Genomic DNA, 20,297 nt, shown 5'->3' with positions numbered 1-20,297 from the left:
TATGCCTCTTTAAACAAAGCCAAGTACTAAGCCAAAAGGCCATCTCCAAGACAGAGGCTACCTCTCAATCCAAGAAAAGAGACTTCTCTGACTTTTGACCTAGAATACACATAGATAAGAGAAAAAATGCAGGCCAAAAATCTCAAAGCTGTCCTTCGACAGTTGCTACAAGAATAAAAATTAGGCTTTTCTCATGAGAGAGTAAAAGCAGCTTTCACAAGCAAAAGGAAACAAACTGCAAGAATATTGCAATCTGTAATCAGGTTTCAGCATGAGGTCTGCTTCAGAAGTTTCTCAGGCTTCATTTGGTGGCTTGTAACAGATTTTTCAAACAATGCCATCAACAGAAAAGCATCAAAGGCAGCATGAATGAACACGTTTGTTTTAGCAGTAGAAATTGTTTATCCAACAGAAAAAAAATACTAAGAAAGACCCATGGAAAATGGGATACACAGCAGAGGCAGTTGATTGGTGTAGACAAACTCAACAAAAAGGGGGAGACTGCCTTATATCTCATTTCTTCAGCAGTTCTCTGAAGCTAGAAACCTACAAAAGCTGCAATTGTTTTGAGATGTTCAAGTAGAGAGGCCTGCACTACCACATAACCTTTCTTCCTATGATGAGTATCTCTGAAAATTAATTCCAAAATACCCCAAAACTAAGCCCTCCAAAGCAGAGTAAAAAATGTATTATGCATATTTACAAATGGCTTTTTTTTCTTCCTTGTATGTTTTTTCTCACTCTACAGAGACAGGAATAAGTAACTGTTTATTCCCCCTTACAACATATGCTGAATTCCACAACTAAGAAGTGCTTTAATAGTGCACAGTTTTATTAACAGTTATGTATAAAGAGGTACCTATGTGGCTATTGATGAGAATTCACCCATACTAGTAATTAATCCTATTTCAGGTCATGATGTTACATATCCTTCCTACAGCTTTTTGAAGCACAGCAGACATACGGTGTCATAAACTTTATGCCTATAACTAAACATGACCTGGGGGACATCAGTGTCCTTTCTTAGCTTAAAATTATACAAAGCCACACCTGGCTGAGACATAATATTCAATGTGAAGGCTAATGGAAATCCTTCAAATAGGCTCATTTATGAATGAACCTGCATGATTTTAGAAGAACTGAGTTACAGCTGGGGGACTTAGATAGCTTTGAATTTTTACAAATATTATTCACATCTTCCTTTCCTCTCTCTCCCCTAATAGTTCTGCTTTCCCTGTGTATCATCTCAGATTATGGCAAGAAGGATAAGGTAATTGTGTGTTTTTCTGGGGCATCTGTAGAACACCATCTCCATGGTGTCCTTAACTACTATTTCAACAAGCTCACTTATGTTTTCTGTTCAATACCTATGTGAAGCTGCACAGAACTACCAGTCTGCCTGAGCACACTTTTTAAAAACAACATCTCTGTATTATTCAAACCTTACCTGTTCTTGCTGAAGGCCGAATTGTAGGAACAGATGCTGCTACACCAGAAGCAGGGACTGGGGACCCAGGAGACCATCCCCGGTGACGTTTCTTTGGTGGTCCAGAACTGGACATGGATGCTGAAAAGGAAAGGAAAAAAAAGTTCTAAACACCATCCTCCCAAATGACCAGATTCCAGCCCACATTTCCACTTCACATTGGTGTTGGTCTGGTACCACGCCACTCAGTTCCAGAGGTTTAAAACTAGATTTACACAAAGCCAGACTATGATGTGAAAAGAGTTGTTACCTGTGTTAAAAAGTAGAATGTTATGATTAATGGTCAAGCCAAAACCCAAATGGTTCTGTAAAGACTGAGATGTATAAACAACTATGACGGAAAGAAAAACAAAATAATGAATTTCAGGCTCAACAGCCTGTGCAGCTTAAAATAGAAAAACAGAGAGGTTTTTTTTACCTTGGTCTCCAGCTGCACAGCCAGGGCTTGGAGATGTTGAGTGAGGCACTGGCCGAGACACTGTAGAATTCAGTACGTTATTTCTTCCTCCATTAGTGTTTCCATTAGCAACATCAGTGCCACGCAGTGAAAGAGGAGCTGAGTATAATAAAATACAGTACGTGTGACTTGAGACAATCTTGAAAACAAACAAACAAAATAATAACACTGCATGCAGACACAAAAGAACAGGGCAAGATGCGTGACCAGAAGAAACATACTCCAGGGAAAGCACAAAGTGTACTTGGCAGAGAATAATTTGGGCATAGACTGCAAAATCCTAGCCCTAAAATAGAATGTCAAGATTTCAGGGTGAGGAAGAGGGGTAGAAGATATAAAAACAAACCCCACCAAAATAAACTAGAAAATTACATGCATAAGTAAGAAATAAATTAGAAACTGGAAGTTTGTGACCAACTTTTAGACATAGAAAATTAAAAAAAAAAAAAAAAGCACATCATTAATTCAGTTTGTAAAGATTTCTAACCCACTTTGGTGCATCCATATATTTTATTTCCCCAGTCATCCATGTGCCGTACACAGTAATTCACTACAGGGTTCTCATCTAAAGCCTTAGCAAAGGAGACTGGGCAAGGAGGACAGGGCAGTTTGCTGTCAAGTACACATGCTCTGAGCACTACAAATTATGCTTAATTTTGTTACCTCTGCCTAAGATAATCCTCCAGTCCCAGCAAGCCCAACACCCTGGGCAGGACCCACTATATCCAGATTACAAAACAGAACTAAAAGAAGTTATCCTCACATTCCTGAGCTGCTCCTTATTGTTTTGAAGAGCCTAAATTTTGGAAGAGCTAAAAGAATTGGCATAAGCTGCACAGAGCAGATACAGATCCCAGTGGGGGCTACAGCTCCTTGCCACATCTGCCAGCTCCATGAGGACTTAGCTTCCAGGAACATATCCTAGGAGCAACAGCAGGAGATGCTGCAGCAGCTTGCTGATGGCAGCTGCAACAGAAAGATTCTGAAACGTGGGTATTTGTCTGAAAACAATGTAATGTGGAACTCTCCCATAGCAGTCATCCAAATAAATTCAAGCACAAGATTCTCAGCTCGTCAATTAGCAAAATTTTAATAATATCACCGTCCCGTTGTAAGCTCCCCAACTTGTACTCTGAGTCAAAAATTTGGTATGAACAGATATGGTGGGCATGAGTCAGTTATAGAAGTTGTTGAAATGGTGGGAGTAATTTCAGTACATGGTAAATTCTCTTACTTACACAAGTATGAAGAAGGAAGGGTATTTTAAATGAAGAACTGTTAATGATTCATTAGATACAACACAACAGTGTTATGTATAAATAATAATCTATATTGTATAAACTAGCAGATATAATTCATCGTGTATCAAACATAATGCTCATGTGCATTTATAAGTAAAATGTATTAGTATTTTTTCTTATTTGAGTATGTTTGTAATAAGTGTGACAATTTTTTTTTCATTGCTTAAAGGACTAACCAGCTAAATTAATGAACAATCACAACAGAATACCAGTGAGGGATTCAGATGCCACAGCTGAAGGTTCTAATTTATTAAACACAATGCAGAAATAAGTAATCAAAACAGCATAAGTATTAAAACTCCTTTGAGTGAGACTAAATTCCATTAAAAGTATGGAATTATATATATATATACCTGCATATAGCATATGCATATAGCATATGCAGCTACATACCTGCATGTAGCATATATACCTGCTACAAGGGCAAAACAACACACAACTCTCACTCAGGAAAGAATGAGTGTCATATAGGTGACTTTTTTGCTCTCCTAGATATATGACATTCACTTTTACCAGAATGTCAAATCTGAAAGCCAAGGTGCAGCTCAGTTTGGGGCCAGTAATGGCCACGAAAATTTTCTGTGCAGAAGACTGCAAGAATATGAGAATTCTGGAGAATGCTAGTGAATGGTTTCTTTTCTTATTTTCCCACAAAAGTCATTACTTCATTATTTTTTGGTTGTGAAACTGATAAATCTCTCAGCTATCCTGCAATGCAAAGCAAAGCCATACCTGCAGCAAATGCCTTTCCAACAAGCTGTACTGACAGAGCCAGGGGCTTCACAATATTCTTGTTTCGAGATGGGTCCTGAGTTCCACTTAAGTTAACAGCAGAAGATGATTTTGCTGGACTGAACACTGAAGAATCTGAGAAAATAAGTTTTTAAATTAAGTAATGATCAAAAATATATATATGTGCATATGCAATTTGTATCATACACATTTATCTAAACTCATCTCTGCATATAATAAAAACTTTTTTACACTCCTAAGAAATCATCATGTATCGGTACCTTGTAGGAGTTGCAGAAAACATTTAATTGGGCATTTCTATAGAATTTCACAACCTACTGATTAATCTCTTTCACATTATTTTGCATTCACATACACTGTAGAAAGGGGTGTCTCAGTATTCCTTAACATTCCACTGTGGGATAGGGAAGTAAACACAACTTTCCCATGTTACAAACGAGAAAGCTAAGGCAAAGAGCTTCAGTGAACTGTCCTCAGCAAGCACAGGGAATAAGCACTGGAATGAGTTGCCTAAAAAGGCTGTGGAATCTCCATCACCTGTGGTTTTCAAGAACAGGTTATCAAACCTCTGTCAGACACAGCTGAGCTTGACTTAGGGCAGAAAAAAAATATCAAATAAATAGCCTCTTTTCAGCAGTACCATCTATAAGGCAATAAAAAATGTACATCCATTTATAAATGAGGGTAAGAAATGGAAGGGTATATGAGCCCAAACTCTTTGCATGAATTAACAAACAGCAGCTTCCTAGAACACTTTAAGAGGCTGAAAAGCAATAGCCCTATTTATAGATGGATAGACTGAATTTAGAAATATTCTAATACTAGAAATGTATAAAACTGTAAAGCAGAACTGAGTGCAAGTCCCCCAGCTCGTAGGCCCTATTTTAATTCCCAGCATTTAATAGCTGCAGTTTGCTTCAAGAAAACTTCAACATTCAGATGCCCATACACTGACAAATGCAAAGTCTTATAACTGGGGTGAAAGAACAATAACTCAGCTTCTCCAGAAAGTAATTCACAGCAAGTAGGCTAGGTTCTCCTATAGATGACCTAGGAAAATAGCCAGGGAAAGAAAACAGAAGGCAAAGACCACCTTGATCTGCCAAATGCATTCACCCTCAGGCAGCACACCATTTGGTGTAGGAAAGTGGGGAGGAGGGTCTGCTTTGCCAGACAGAGTAACTGAGATTGGGAATGAACACAGAAGCCTCTGCTACTGCTGCTCCACCAAAAAACCTTGACCACCTTCACAGGAAAAATAGCAAAATAGACCACGATGGCAGGGACTTGGGAAGCAAATGATGGTCTCTCATTAAATATGATGCAGCAAATACGTAGTGTTAATAGCTTCCTCAAAGTAGACTGTCCAGAACTTTGGCTTTGTTTTGTTTTTTTTTCTTCCTAGGTTGAACACATTTTCTTGAAATTTTATCTATGAGCACAGATGTAGCTGGTATATGTCTAAACAACACAACAGTACCTCAGCAGAACCTTTAGTACTACCAGTCATTAAAATTGTTCATCTTGCTATTGTAAAACCCTGCTTCTAGTTGCTTAACAGCTTTTTGACACCTAAATAGAAGTTTCCCCTCCTGTGTGTCTGCATAAAATTGTATTTTATATTCTATTCATGGTGTGAGCCATTTTTGCTTTGCCAATTGCCTCTCCTCTGGAATGAAACTGAATCTTCCTGCAGCACCATTCTGAAACTGGGAGCCTACACCTGGCTGCAATGACACAGCCACACCGGAATGTCAGCCCTAACTGTGGTATTCCAAAATTCTCTTGTGCTCTAATTTCTATGACAAAATTACCATTTCAATGCAGTACTCTGAGCCTGCCTGTAACTCTCTACTTACAGGTTGTCTTCTAGAACCTGGAGACTGACCTGCTCTCTTCTCTCATGGTCAGAAAACAAAAATATTTACACAACTTCAAAAGAAAAAAATGGGCATGAGTTGACAATAAACTAAAAACAATTTCAGAAAGCAACTTGATTAGAAGCACCCTGTTTTGAAGCAACTGAGAATTCAACTCTAAGTACAGCTATGCAAAGCCTCGGAGGGAAGAAGTCAGACCTCCATCACAGGCAATACATGTCAGAATTCACGCCACCAAAAAAAAAAAAGGTGCCCTCCCCCCTTCCCCCAGTCACATATGTATGCATGTGACATTATCTTCACTTTAAGATAACAGTAGAAGGAGATGAAAAGGTTTTGACAACCGTGACCTAGGAAGACAAACAGTGACACACAGAAACACGAAGCAGACTGAAAATCGCAGCGAGTGATAAGGAGACAGCAGTATGTAAAAGCTGTATCTATTAACTTGGCAGGTACAACAGAAGACAAAGCTGTGCAAATATTGGATCACTTGTTGTTACAAATAAATGGGTTCTCATGCATCTGCACAGTTCTCATGCCAGGATCTGAAAGCCAAGGGACCATGCAATGAAATGCAGATTTTTAAACAAAACTCTCGTTTTCATTTTCACCAAAGCCTAAAGCATACAACTTCCTAAACAGAGAGGGGTGACCTGGAGAAAGTGTCTCTGAACATACTGATCAGTGATTACTATTCCATATGAATGCATATGTTCAGCTTCTGTTTGTTTTTCTTTTTTAACATACTTTGTAAGTGGAAGAAGCATTTTCACAATCTTGTTTTTTCATCTGCATTTCGTACTCAGCTAGAGAAATATATGTTCTGGTACATACATATAAACCCATCACAACAACTAACAAAGTTTTTTCCTGTCTTTAATTTTTCAAGAAACATCACAAACAGATGCAAAAACATATGCAAAAACTTATGCAAAAACATAAGCACAGATGAAGCTGCAATAAAGCAATGAGAAAAACAGCTCAAAGAAAAGCCCCCTGGCTATTTGCAATAAGCAAATCAATAAATGAAATTTAAGATGCTGCTGCTTTGTTAGCCAATTGCCATTTGATTTCTCTGCCATACAGTTTCTCTTTGTCAAAGTATATCACTAATAGCTTTCTAGATGCTATAGGAGAGTCCAGGAAGACCCTCCTGCTGAGTCATGAGTTATGAGGTGCCTTCTAGCTCATATAATACAAAACCACTGTATGTGTACAGGGAAATTGCTATTCTAAGTTCACCCTTGTGTTAAATTAATTTTAAATAAATAAGCAAACAAATAAAATCTGCCCCCTAACTCCAAAAGAAAATTACGTTCCCTTTCAAGACAAATAACCTAGTCTATACTAAGTAAATATCTCCCTATAAATATATATACAAAAGCATAAATACATATAAGGATTTTTTGAGATCCACGAAAAATAAATGAAACAAACGCAGGGAAACACAGAATCAAACAAATTAATAAAAAAATCCTTTAATCCTTTTTAATCAACTATTCTTACGAGGACTAAGCTAACCTTTCAGTCTCATCTGGGTCTTAATCTTTCACGATGCAAATTTTGCAAGGCATCCTCCCCGCTGCAATCTGTACATAGCTTGAGGTATAAATTACCCAGTTGTTCACAGCATCCCTGAACCAACAGTATCTGAGGTAACTTACCACCCTCAATGGTTACCTTCACAGCACTTTCAACTCCTACCTGTCTGAGTGAACCCTGATTTGTAGCCATTAGCTGATCCACCCTCTGGGGTCGTGGACGGTGACACCGAAGAATTTGGTTTAGCAGAGAGGTTAGCAGCAGATGATTGCCTGCTTCTACATTCTGCAAATGAAGCAGCTACAGTACAGATTAACAAGGCCTGCCTTCCAGTAGCCAAAGTTCAGCAGCACGGTGGGGAAAGGTGACAAAATGTTAAAAGCATACATACAGCACGTACAACAAACAGCGACAAATGGCAGCATTCAACGAAAATACAGCTCTTGCAGTTTAGTCAACTTTGTCTTCTAATTAAGAAGACCTCCCTGGGGGCCACTCAGAGGGCCAGGCAAATACGGACCAGATGCTGCAAAATGGCAAGAGCCCTCAGCTTGCAGCTTCCAAGAGATTTGATGGCATTGGACATATCCCAGGAAACAGTTGGCGACTTCTGTGGCACAACCTTTATACAAAACATCATATGTTGCCCTTTAAAAGGAGAAATTTTGTGAAAGCCTGAATTCTTAGTATGCCTCTGCAAAGCCTTTGGGGAGATCTCAGCATTGTGAGTGGCTGCTTGGATGAAAACTGAGTTGGGACAAAGTGACCTTAAAAACATCACACATTAATCCATTTTTTAAAATGAAGACTCATCGGGTTTTGTTTGAAAAGAATGGGGTGTTTAAGAGCATTTCTCTTCTTCTAATTAGGCCTTTAATGTAAGTAAAGGGTGAAAGGTTACCAGAGTGATGGCCTCAATATGGAGATAGAGCCTAGCAAAATAATGCTGGTGAGGTTGATTCTTGGATGATTTTCTAAATTTCTATGGGTGCTCAAAAAACACTTGCACTCAGTGTATAACCAAGAGTGACCCCACTATCTGCCCCTCCCACATCTTCACATTTGTGATCAGAAGAAGATTTTATATAGTTTTGCATGTGCATTACCTCTGACAGCATTTACCAGGACACACACCAAACCCAAGTGTCTAAGTGCTAGTGAGGGATTTCAGAAAAAAACATTCCAAATTAAAATAAGGTTTCCATTTTCTGTATTTGGAACTTCAAAAAGACTACCACATTAAATCTTTCTGTCGTTTTTGTGAAAAAGGCAGCTGAAAAACACATCTGCTCTAAAGCAGTAGTTAATTTTACTTGGAACTGAGAAAAGCAGCTGAAACCAGGATCCCTTTGAACCACAAATTGATACAGTACTATAATCACTCATACAGCTCAGTGATAACCATCTCTCTCTGGTGCCATGATGCCATTCACATGAGGATGTGACTCTTTAGATGAGTGTCAGTCCTCCTGTGGGGCTTCTCCTCTCCTCACATCCTCCTCCTTGGAACAACAGGCACCAGAACGAGCCCTGTCTTTACTGAGTGAGACCACAGCTGAGGAAAACAGGCAGCCTGCATCATATACACCAATTCAGTAAATGGCAAGTAGCTAAACCACTCTCAAGAATCCTTGAGTCTATGCACGGCTCTACCTCCAAAAACTTGCATCCTCTAATAACAGCTCTGTGCCTACCTTGCCTTGGGGTCACCAATGACACCTTCAGCACATAACAATATTGCACAGGATGCTATGGTAGAGGGTAAACCTAAGTGTAAAACACATTAAACAACAAAATTGTGCAAGATCTCTCCTCTTTTCCTGAGATCAGTGACCTGAGCTTTCTTAATCTTACAGCTTGCTGGCTCTCCTCAGGCATTAGACACTGAACTGCACCTGCTGAAACGAGTATCAGAAAGGCAGTGCTGGAGCCCTGGCTGTGAATCATCTTGCTTCAGGCACAGAAAAGAATCAGCAGAGTGATTTCTTCTGTTTCTTCTACCAAGATGGCTGCATATCCTAAGAAGAAAAAATCTAGGGCTCCCACTGAAAACATGAGGAGGTGGAGGAAGACTGTGATTACGTAGTTACGACTAAGACCTAAATAGATTTCTGCAAAATCCAGACTTCAGTAGAATCAGTGGGAATTTTTCCTTCAAGTTGTTTTCTCCAGTTCCTTTTGAATGTGTACATTTCCAACAGCAACTTCTGATTTTTCAATCAACATCATGCTAATATAATAATAATAATTAGAAAAACCACCTGGGTGACTGGGCACCTTTTATTACCTTTCCAGCAAATAAGGGGTCCCTTTGACAGTACACCTTGGGAGCTTCTTACTAGGTAGTACTTTAAGTGCTTCTGCTTCTTTGGCTGAGTGGTTAATTTCAGGTTGATATGATTGGAAAACTCTGTGAAGTACCGAAACCCTCTTTCTCCACATCCTATACAATTCCCAGAAAATCCTGAAAGAATGAAGCAAAAGATATACATACAGATTGATTACTTGTGCTATCTCCTAGGAATAAGGCCATTTTAACCTACCTGCACAGCCAGTTCAGAGTGAGTGGAGGCCTCCAGAAAGGTGGCTTCAGTAAATGTGCTGCTCCACATGTGTGTCAGGCAGCAGCCAAATACAGGCAGATTTCAGTATTAGCTTTTCTGAAATTCTCACATTTTTCTTATGTCAAAATCCTGCCATCACTTTTCCACTCTACACAGAGCAGAGAAGAACAAGTACTTGGCAGGGGAAAAGCTATGGTGCTAGGCTAGGAGGTTCCCAAAATGAAAAAAATATAATCCACTTTTGCTATATTAAAAACCCCAGAAGTTCCAAGCTGTGTGTGTCCTTCTCAAAATAACTGGGGAATCCACAGTAGCCCTTTCAACTTTGTGTGACTAAAAATAACCTTAAAATCTAATAAATTTTCTCTGTGACTCTTTACACAAAGACTTTCCAAGTAAGCTGGACCTTATGGGTTATTCAAGTCTTAAAAGCCATTTGATGTCAAGATTTTCATGGCAAAAGCTACGAGATATGACCTCTCATGAAAGCAACAGACTTAGGAAGAAAAGCAGAGAACAGCTCTTCTGCAATGTTTTCAACATGGTTTCAGGGAAAAGGGTGACATTTTGAATTGAGGTCTGGAGGACAAGGTCCAGACTGAGGATTATAAGCACCCTTGATTTTTAGTGCCATTCAGAAGTATGTTAATGGGAAGGTTACACATAGATGGCACCAGTCTAACATCTCCCAGAACAAAGCTTAGGGTATGTTCTGCAATGAACCTACTTTAAAATCCTTGTTGTTTGAATAACCTCTCTATTATCTAATGCTGAACAACTAAACTTACTTGCCACCCCACTCATCTCTGAATAGCTTTCAACCCTTAACGAAGAAATATTTCCTATTCTTTCTGGAACATGAATAGTTATTTATTATAGTGCTGGGTAGAATGATACCTAGTAGAAATGCTGTATTGTGGGGTTTTTTTCCATTTACTGATCAGTTCAAGATGTGTAACAGAACCAATTTTTCAAGCCCCATGCTTGGCAGTACTCAAGATGCAGCTGGATGGGGCTATAAGGAACCTGATTTAGTGGTAGAGATCTCTGCCCGTGGCAGGGAGGTTGGATCTAGATGATTTTTAAGGTCATTGATCATTCTATGACTCTAAATAATAATAAAGCACAAAAGTACAAAATGAGGTGGCATTGAAAGTTATGCAAAACATTGCTGGTCTGGACCAGAATTTGAGCAGTGTGGTTAAATCAGAGTATTTATGCTTTATTGTTATTTTTTCCCTGATGAAAGGTCTTTCTTACTATATTCTAGGCAGCACAATGACTGGAGGGAGAAATGAGAGAGTAAATTCAGGCTAAAAGAGCCAAAACACAATAAATCACTTTTACTAGCCTGTTAAAATGCATACCAGTTGTGACCCAGGCAGGAAACCTAGGTGCACATACGCCTGTATTCAACCACAAGAAGCATTGTTGTATCAAAATTTTAAAGCCCATAAATGTAGCCAATTATGATGCAAATGCCTTTTTTTTTTTTTCCTACCCCTATGCATTAGATTTTGAGAAGCGAACTGCCCTCAGAACACCTATTGCAAATAAAGTTCCTGGTGGAGCCAAGGGCAGAATTTGTCTCTTAATCCATGGGAAAAACAGATAGCTCATCTTCTACAGTTGCATGAGCATATTTCTTCTTAAATGAAAGTCTTGTAAGCAACAGTAGAGCTAAAGAGTATGTGGACAGATCACATTTAGAATGCCAGGGCTGCAACTGCTTTCTGCCCACACAGAGATCACCAAGCTTCGATTGTGGTTAATTGTGGAATCAGAGACCTGTTTTAAAATGGGCTTTTAAGGCAGGTTCAGCTATGGATTTGATTTGATTTAATTAAAACGAGCCTCTCCTCAACGTATTTCTAATAGAAGGTCATTAGCTGAAATTACTTCAGGTAATATTGAACTGGCATTTTTCTCTGAATTATTAGGCACCAAGGGAAAAAAAAATCTCTTACCTAAAAGTGCATTTTTTCCTTGATCATCTGGCAGAAACCTCTTGTCAACAGCACAGACCAGAATGTGCTCAGGAAGGTTGGGAGATTTGGCTCCTACTAACAAGAAGCCTGCTGGGATATCAATTTGCTCCGTGCACAGGGATACTAACCGTAAATCCTTGCCTGCTTGACAAAAACCTAAAAAACAAACCAAAGCAAATGATAAATCTTCAGAAGATTTTGTTTAATGTTCTTCTTTTTATCAGTTACAAAAGCAAACAGGGCTTCACAACCTGATGCTGTAGCTTGGGGTTTTAATATATTCTTTTTAAGGGAAATAGAGGAAATGGAGATAGCATCTCATCAGACCCACTAATTCTGTGTTTCAGATACAATAAACATTATTTAAAGAGATCCTGAACATATTCAGGAAGAGACCTAAGTCTCTAAAGACTAAATATTACATGGCTCGGAAACTCGATTTTTCAAAAACATCCAAAAGAAGAAGGAAAGTTTGTGATTTTAAAACAGAAAGTAGCTCTTAGAATATGCCAAATAATATTTTTTCTTTGTCAAGCTTTAGTTTACAGTCTTATAAAGAGAACTAGTTTTGTCTCTATTGCTTGTAACAGGCTGGCATTGCTACAAAAACATAACTAATACAAAGCAATGGAAAAAAAATCGTCATCTGAACTTTAGTACTTTCTACTAAATGGAAAATATTTTAAAATCTAATTTTTTATTTGTCTATACATTGTAGGAATTTCATCCAGTAAAAGATTATTTCACTGGTTTTACAGATGTACAGCACGTTTTCTTTAAGGCTCTAACTGAGTCCCTTAAAGTCTCAATGGACTGCATGACTTCAAGTCTGCAATTAGTTTGGGTTTTTTTCCCACCCAAATACACATTTGTGCACAAAATAAGAACATAACAGTGTTTCTTGTGCTACTGGTCAATATAGGGCTACAGCCAGCAGCAGAAGTGGCCAAAACAGGGGACTGGAATGGACTTCTGCTGTTCCACATCCTCCAGTGAGCAGGTGGCAGGCTGGGACACACAAAAAAAAAAGCATGGGAAGGCATCCCAGAGCTGTGGCTGGGCACCCCAACCCAAGGGCCCTTGGGAGCTCAGGACTTGGGGTGAGCTTGGCAGCCATGCACCAAGGCAGGCACAGTGGGGATTCTCAAAAGGTTGGATGAGACAGAATAGAGCCATTACAGGACCTCTGAAGGTCCAGCTGGCCCAAACTTTTGCACAAATCAAAGCCAATTTCAAAGTTTCTTCTGACTCTGTAAATTAACAGCAACATTCAAAGACTCTTCCATTAGCTTCAGCACTGGCCTAAGAGGGATCAAAATCACCCATCACTTTTTGGTGCAGCTCCATCATACTATTTTTATTGAGTAATTTCTGTTTCAAACTCGGAAAGTACATGTGTGAGAGAAAGCAACAACCACACGGCTTCCTCCACAGGAAAGGTTCTTACCACACTGGGTCTTCTGATTTTCTTTAGGCAAAAGTCAAGGAAAGCACCACCAGGTTTTATGAAGAGCAAGAGTCTTACACTGTGTTCCCCTATAACTCCCACTTCTCCAGCTGCAAGATCAGTGCTACAGCCTGGCCTCACACCTCTCCCAGCAGCAGCTGGCAGAAACATCCCCTGCCTGTTTCAGGATGTCCAAAGACATCACACATTTACCCACTGAACAACTCTTTCACTACAAACAGAGGAGTATCCCAACTTAGCAAGTCATGTATGCATCTGCATCATTCAGTATGTCAAGATAAAGAAAATAAAAATAATAATGTGTCCTGCTTAAATGTTGTTAAAAACAGAATCAAGAAACTAGATTTGAAATAAATATATAATAAGACTTCTGCTATTGCTGTGTATTGCCTACACTTACTTTAATATATTTATCCAGGAGCCCACAGAGGTTACAGAAATTATAAGGAAACATCAAATCACTGGGGAAAGATAGTGGATAAGCATCTGGAAACACAATGTGATGACAGATGAAATCACTGTCACTTCAACCACTATTAATATCTGTCTCTGCACTCTTACCTACTGGTTTAAAACCCCTTACTTCAAAACTTCAGCACAGATCGTAAAAACTAATGTTGTTTTTTGGTTTTAGCTCAAAACCATACCAGGCAAAGAGCATGGGCCAAGGGGAATGCAGAGTCATCTGACACGAGCTCCCTGGCAAACAGCAGCTTGCTGGAAACAGGGTCCAATACAGGTTCAGTCTTGTGCCTACACCCACAATCTGCTGAACCAGTTCTTGGCTGAACAGTTTCTCCAGTTATTCAGCACCAGCAGCAGCACATTTCAGCTGAAAGCTAGCTTGGACTTGCTCCTCACACACACCTTCTTCCAACCAATGAATTAAGATGAAATGCCCAAAGTTTTCATTTCCAAAACAATGGGTTATAACAATAACTTATCAATAAGTATTCACATATGTTTTAGGGGAAAAGCATTAAAACTACAAATTTAAAGCAAAATGTATTATCTTCTGATAATTATATTATCTTCTGATAATTAATGTATTATCTTCTGATTTTAGTATTTTAAACTCTTTAAGGTGTATCCCACATTGATCCAAATAAAAGGGAAGGCAAGGTACTAGGCTAAATATTATCTAAGCTATTTTTAATGGATTTTAGAGAGAAACATCTACAGATTAATCTGCAAACAGAGCTCCCTTACACTCAATATAGAATTTGCTTATTTAAATGTTTACACCATTTGGGTACTACATCCAAAACTGTCAAAACTAGCCTTAAATATTTAGGCATTCAGTGAAATATGAGTAGCTGACATGCTCAGAAAATACCACCCTGTATCTAGATATAAAATAGAAAAATTACCCACTGGTGACAATGTGGGCAAACAGGAAACCTGTAGATAAGGATTATGAAATAGCAAGTGCTGTAAGATTTCAAGATAGATTTAAACCTGTGCTTTTACATAAATACTCTCCAGTTTGTCTCTACCTAAAAAATGTCAGGAAATGCCCAGAAGCACAAACGGTGACTAAAATGGGGGTTTTGAATGAACTGTTAGCAATAGTAATATTTTTAGAATACCTAAGAAAGCAGGATTTTGGTTGTCAGTGTTGTTGACAGCTCTAGTTCAACATATACTTGCTTTCAGAAGGAGCACAAAACATTAAGAGGGCTGAATATCATATGAAAAACTTAAGGCTTTTTTAGATGATTGAGGGTTTTGATGTCCCAGTGAGGTGAAGCAATGCTCTAATACTCCACCACATCTCAGATGGAAGCAGACTCTGCTATCATCCCGGAGAGGAGGAAAACCATTCCAGCTACACTTGGAGCATCTGGACATCATCATTCTGCATGAGTCCCTAAGGGAGAAGGTGTAAGGAAACCCTAAGAAAACCAACACTCATTACTCAGTAACATCTTAGCAGTACCCACTGAAACAAACCAATTTATCTCAGTCTGCCATCATGGGCAACACCAACCTCTTACCTGAGACAGCATTGATCTGAATGTATTCTATACTTCCCACCATTCAGGATAAGTAGATCTGTAATGTAGAAATGCTGCCACCTGCCTAATCTGCACACATTACTTAAAACTGACCCCATGTGTCATCTCTTACTCCACCCAAAGTGCTATCAGATCCCTTCTATGTACCCCATCCTCCTCCTTGCACAATCTCCCCTGGCTTCCTCCTTTGCTTTGGTTGGTGACATCTCTGGATCAGAAAGGTACCTATGTGTAGACTGGCTGGCCAGCACATGCCTCTGTAATGTTCAGGCTATGTAAGAATAAAGTTATAATTACTTTTCTGCCCCAGGTAACACTAGTTTTGGGACACTGATGTCACCCAACCGGCTCGTGAACTTCACAAATATTGCTGAAATTCAGCACTTTTAGGACCTTTCTGCCAGAAGTGGCAGAAAGCAGGTTACCAGCTTCCTGACAGACAGGTGAAAGAGCTCACAAAAAGACCTGCTGAAACCTCATTTTCTGAGGAAACCAAACAAGTAACAGGGCTGACACTCAAAAGTAGTTTCCCTCTGTCTCCTCTACTGCAGAGGGGAAAGGGATCCCGATGGGAAAGCTGCAAGAAGGGGCAGCACACACAGACCCCCAGAGCCTCTTGGGGCTCTTCTCTCATTTATTCAACAGCTACAAGAAAGCCAGGAAGGGCTGCAGAGCTTGGCCAGGCACAGCTGGGCCTCACTTCCATCAGCAGCTATGGAGAGAATGCAGATCTGCTTCTGTGCAGTAAAAATCTTGAATTTTCCTTCAAAGCCAAGCAGATGCTATGTTCAAGAGCCCTTCATTATCTTTCTTTTGCCCGGCTTCTGAGTCTGCAAACCACTTGGGTTTTAAGTTCCTGCTGCTTCTTCAAACAGAAGAAATTCCAGTAAGAAACATTAATTTGGAAGCAAGTAACTGACTGTGTTGAGGGGAAGGATGGATTAACCCTTTTCTCTGCTCTATTTATGTAATAAAATTGTATGTTTCTAACTAGCAAACAACACAGCCCATTTCTCTTTTCTGTTCTGCCTGATTTTGCATTGATATTGAATTTGTGAGAGATAACCATTTCCTCATTAGGAAAGAAAAGACAGGATCTCAGCTTTTTTTCAAAATAAAGAACAGGCATTTATAGTCTGCTTAGAAATTTGCAAAAACCAAGAACAGTCACACAAAAAGAATAATGAATAGCTTTTGCAGACATAATCTGAATTTCTTTGAAAGAAAATTCATTAGTTTTTGCTTCTGAGAAGCACATTTCATTCTGCAACATGACTTACTTTAAACTAATCCAGTCCCATCTTCCTGTAAATGATAATGCACCCCCACAACTGTACACAGGTAGAAGTGCTGGAATCTTCTTAAAAATAAATTTTTTTTTTATTTTCCCCACAAGTCACAAGAAGTAGTTACAATGTGGGGAACCAGCCCCTTGTTATACTGCAGTAAATGAGGCATTTGCATAAGGAATTGGCTTCCAAGAATTACATATGAATTAGCAGTCACTGTCACTTGCTATTGTAACTTCACAGTAGTTGATCAGGTGTTAAGTACCTGCTTACCTAATTGCTTCTGAAGCTACCTTGGCACTTCTTTAAGCATCAGGTAAATTGAGGATTTACTAACAAAAGAAAGGTGCTACTATTGTGTTTCCCACAGCTTGCATAAAATGCTATTCCACAAATTAGCAGTAGCCTCTTTTAAAACTACAGCAAGCAAGTGGTTCAGAACAGCTTCTTGTATTATTTTGTTGCATGTTTCAGGTACTTGCATGAAAATGAAGATCTTATTTTCATGGAATGAATAAATTCGTTATAGAAGCTTGTGCTGAGTGGAAGAAATGCCCTTAAAATAAGTAAATCCCCCAAATATCCTAAATCTTCTTGATTACAAAGTCTTTGCTTTTATGCCTAATAGTAAGGATCAACAGCAAATCCACTTCCTCTTTCCAGTGGAGTAACAGGAGAGTTAAGGTATAGAGTATTATGGCCAGCAAAGAATGAACATCCAACAAATTGTCACTTGTGAGGCACTTATTTTTTAAACTGGTGAAGAAAGGTAATAAAATCTACTTTCTGCACTCATATGACTGACAAATCAGTCTCTGAAAAAAAAGAACAAAACACCACACAAAGTAATGTGATTGTTATGGCATAAATCCTGTATTCAAGAAAAGCAAACAGCACAGATACTTAAAAGGGGGAAAAGGTTTCAGGGAGGTGGCTTTACAGCAAGCAGAGCAATTACCTTCAGGTTCTAGTACCAATATTTTGCTCTTGGATAAACAATTAAATACATGGTTACTTTAAAGCATCCAAATGCTTCAATTAGTCTATCAGTATTAACATTTTCCTAATGTTATTTATCTTTGTAATTAAATAACTACGATAAGAGATGTAAACAATGGCAGTAATCCTGTCTTACATCTCTGGAAGGGCACATTCATGAGATGACAGATGATCTATGAGATGACTATTTCGCTGAGATTTGGTCTGCAGCATGGACAGAGGGGAACCTGAGTGTTCTAAACACATAAAAATCTCCTAACAGATCATTACCACTACTTTTAAAAATGTACTTTACTTTCCTTTTCCAGATACAAAACCACTGCCTTCTTAAATTAACTCCTTGAGAACAACACTGAAGAGCGAGACAGATTTTGTAAATTCAGAATGATAAATGTGACAAAGACTAATGAACAGGCCTAAAATTCTGCTGAGGTAACGTAGGAAACTTTTTCTTTAGGATGCTATGAGCGTAAGAGACTTCTAGATAAAAATCAAAACATAGAACTGTCCCTGGAAGATCACCTTCTTTTTCCAAGGCATATATAAAAAGCTTAGTATTACATATATATGTGTGAGCATATATGTTAGATATATTATGTAATTATAGCATAACTAGGCATAACCCTGTGAGATGCAACATGCAGCCACAGCACAGAGGTCTGCATTGCAGTGAGTGACTGACAGCCCAGCACCTCCCTGCAGTGCCACGTTATGGCACTTCCACAAGTGGCTTTGTGCATCAACCCTGAGCACTGGCAAACACAGAACAGTTTGCAGGGGTATGAAAAGTCACCTCTCAAGTAGCAACATGAACAGTTAATTGGAAACTCACAACTAACACTTCTCTCTGGGCGTGCAAGCATAACCAGGGATCACCAGAACGTGTGAGTGAGACTGAGAAAGATCTGATGTCATACAAAAAAGTTTTTTCACAATCAAATGAATGGTGGTCTTGGTGTCAGATAAAGTTCTGAACACTACTTCCACTACTGGCAGCCTGGTCCAGAATAGTGCCACCAGCAGTTAAAGAATCCTAAACCTTTAACCTGAATGCATTCACAACCATTTTATGCATCTATTACACTCCCACAGGGCCCTGTTGGCAGGACCAGCTCTTCTCCCTCCTCAGTGTTTTAGACTTGATGTATTTAGAAAGTTTAAGCATATGGCATCTCAGCTTTTGTCCTGATAGACAGAGAGCCTCATTAAATAGTACTCCCTCACTCTTACTATCTCATGGGTTCTCCTCTGCATCACACCGAATTTTACATTCTTTTACAGAACTGATCAGAGGTGTTCCTGCTCTCCACAGGAGATTTTGCAGCCTTCATTGATACTTGTCCTCATTTGAGGACTCCTGTCTGGGAGTAAATAATTTTATACTTTCTTCTTCTCAGCTCCTGCCAATTTATAAGTCTCCAAAAGATAGCAAACACAATTCTGTATGAATAAGAAGCTGTCCCAAGTATATTCCCTAGCTTCCCATACTAGTCAGCCTTCCTATTTTTTGAATTACACGGAACTGGAAATACATTCTTCTAGAGAGTAAACATGCTTATAAAAGCTGCATTCAGAAGGGGTAAAGGCAAAAACTTTAACATTTGCCACTAATTACCCCTCAAAAATGTCAAAGGATTGCCAGTCACTAGTGCTTACTTCTACCACCGCATATAATCATACACTATAATAAGCTACAAAAACATTCTACAAATTACAACTTTTTATGACTTCTATACAACAGAGCCCATAATTCAGGAAGACACTGAATAAAATGTCAAGAATCAGTTTTGGACCTGGTGGGAAAGGTTGTTTCTTTCTCTACAATACCTCTTATTCCCTTGGAAGCAAAAGGAACACCATGTCTTTTCTCTATTTTCTCTCTCCAAGCTCATCCTTCTGCTCATGGAAGCAACTAAATCCAGCTTTGCCAATACTTCTGAGCACAATTTAGGGATACATTGAGAACCAGCCATACTGATGTTGACTTATAGACCGTCTTTGAGAACAGTAAACCAATGATGACCAAAGAAAATAATGGGCTTTCAGAAACTAATAAATAGCCTCAGCAAGCCATAGACCCTGTTTTCAAATAATATATTGCATTTTATGCCCTGAAAAAAGTTCTTTCATTCTGTATTTTCTCAGATTTAAGGCTTTGACCATAAACCATATTTCCAAACTTCCTGGCTCAAGTGTTTCTATCTAGTCTAGAAGCTATGCATTATACTGAGAATTAGTTGTAAAGATCACACATATAAAAGAACAGACACCAACCATCAGTTGTGCAAGACCCTTCCGGGGCAGGTTTTTGTGAATATGGAATGGGTGGACTACTTGAATCTGACATGTCTTCATCTTCCTCTTCATCTTCCATTTCATTAACCGTTTGGTTGGTAGAGAAGTCCAGGTTTCCATTTTGTGAATAGCGATGTACTAACTCCTTATCCAACTCTTCTACTTTCGGCTTCACATCTGTGCAAGAATAAAGAATAAAACAAACCTTTAATCAGCACTTGCATGCAGGTCCTTCTAAAATAACCAGCATACCA

At 38.9% G+C, this 20,297-nt stretch overlaps 1 protein-coding gene across 16 annotated transcripts in view; it reads right to left on the bottom strand.

The window, feature by feature from the left end:
• The window catches only part of GREB1L (GREB1 like retinoic acid receptor coactivator), a 140,169-nt gene that overhangs the window by 42,382 nt on the left and 77,490 nt on the right, over positions 1-20,297 (bottom strand). For 6 of the 16 annotated variants that reach the window (XM_071737279.1, XM_071737275.1, XM_071737274.1 and 3 more), the window contains 7 exons: positions 20,023-20,220; positions 11,954-12,130; positions 9,710-9,886; positions 7,585-7,722; positions 3,977-4,111; positions 1,905-2,042; positions 1,448-1,567 (listed from right to left, as the gene is read on the bottom strand). In XM_071737279.1, the coding sequence (XP_071593380.1) occupies positions 1,448-1,567; positions 1,905-2,042; positions 3,977-4,111; positions 7,585-7,722; positions 9,710-9,886; positions 11,954-12,130; positions 20,023-20,220 (1,083 nt within the window). The remainder of the gene's footprint in view (positions 1-1,447; positions 1,568-1,904; positions 2,043-3,976; positions 4,112-7,584; positions 7,723-9,709; positions 9,887-11,953; positions 12,131-20,022; positions 20,221-20,297) is intronic. The other 10 variants (XM_071737286.1, XM_071737287.1, XM_071737288.1 and 7 more) reach the window with 3 other exon arrangements.

The sequence above is a fragment of the Heliangelus exortis genome, chromosome 2 (genome assembly GCF_036169615.1).
Source record: "Heliangelus exortis chromosome 2, bHelExo1.hap1, whole genome shotgun sequence".
Taxonomy (NCBI): Eukaryota; Metazoa; Chordata; class Aves; order Apodiformes; family Trochilidae; genus Heliangelus; species Heliangelus exortis.
Note: the sequence above shows the minus strand (reverse complement) of the source record. Positions and strands in the feature narration are given on the sequence as shown.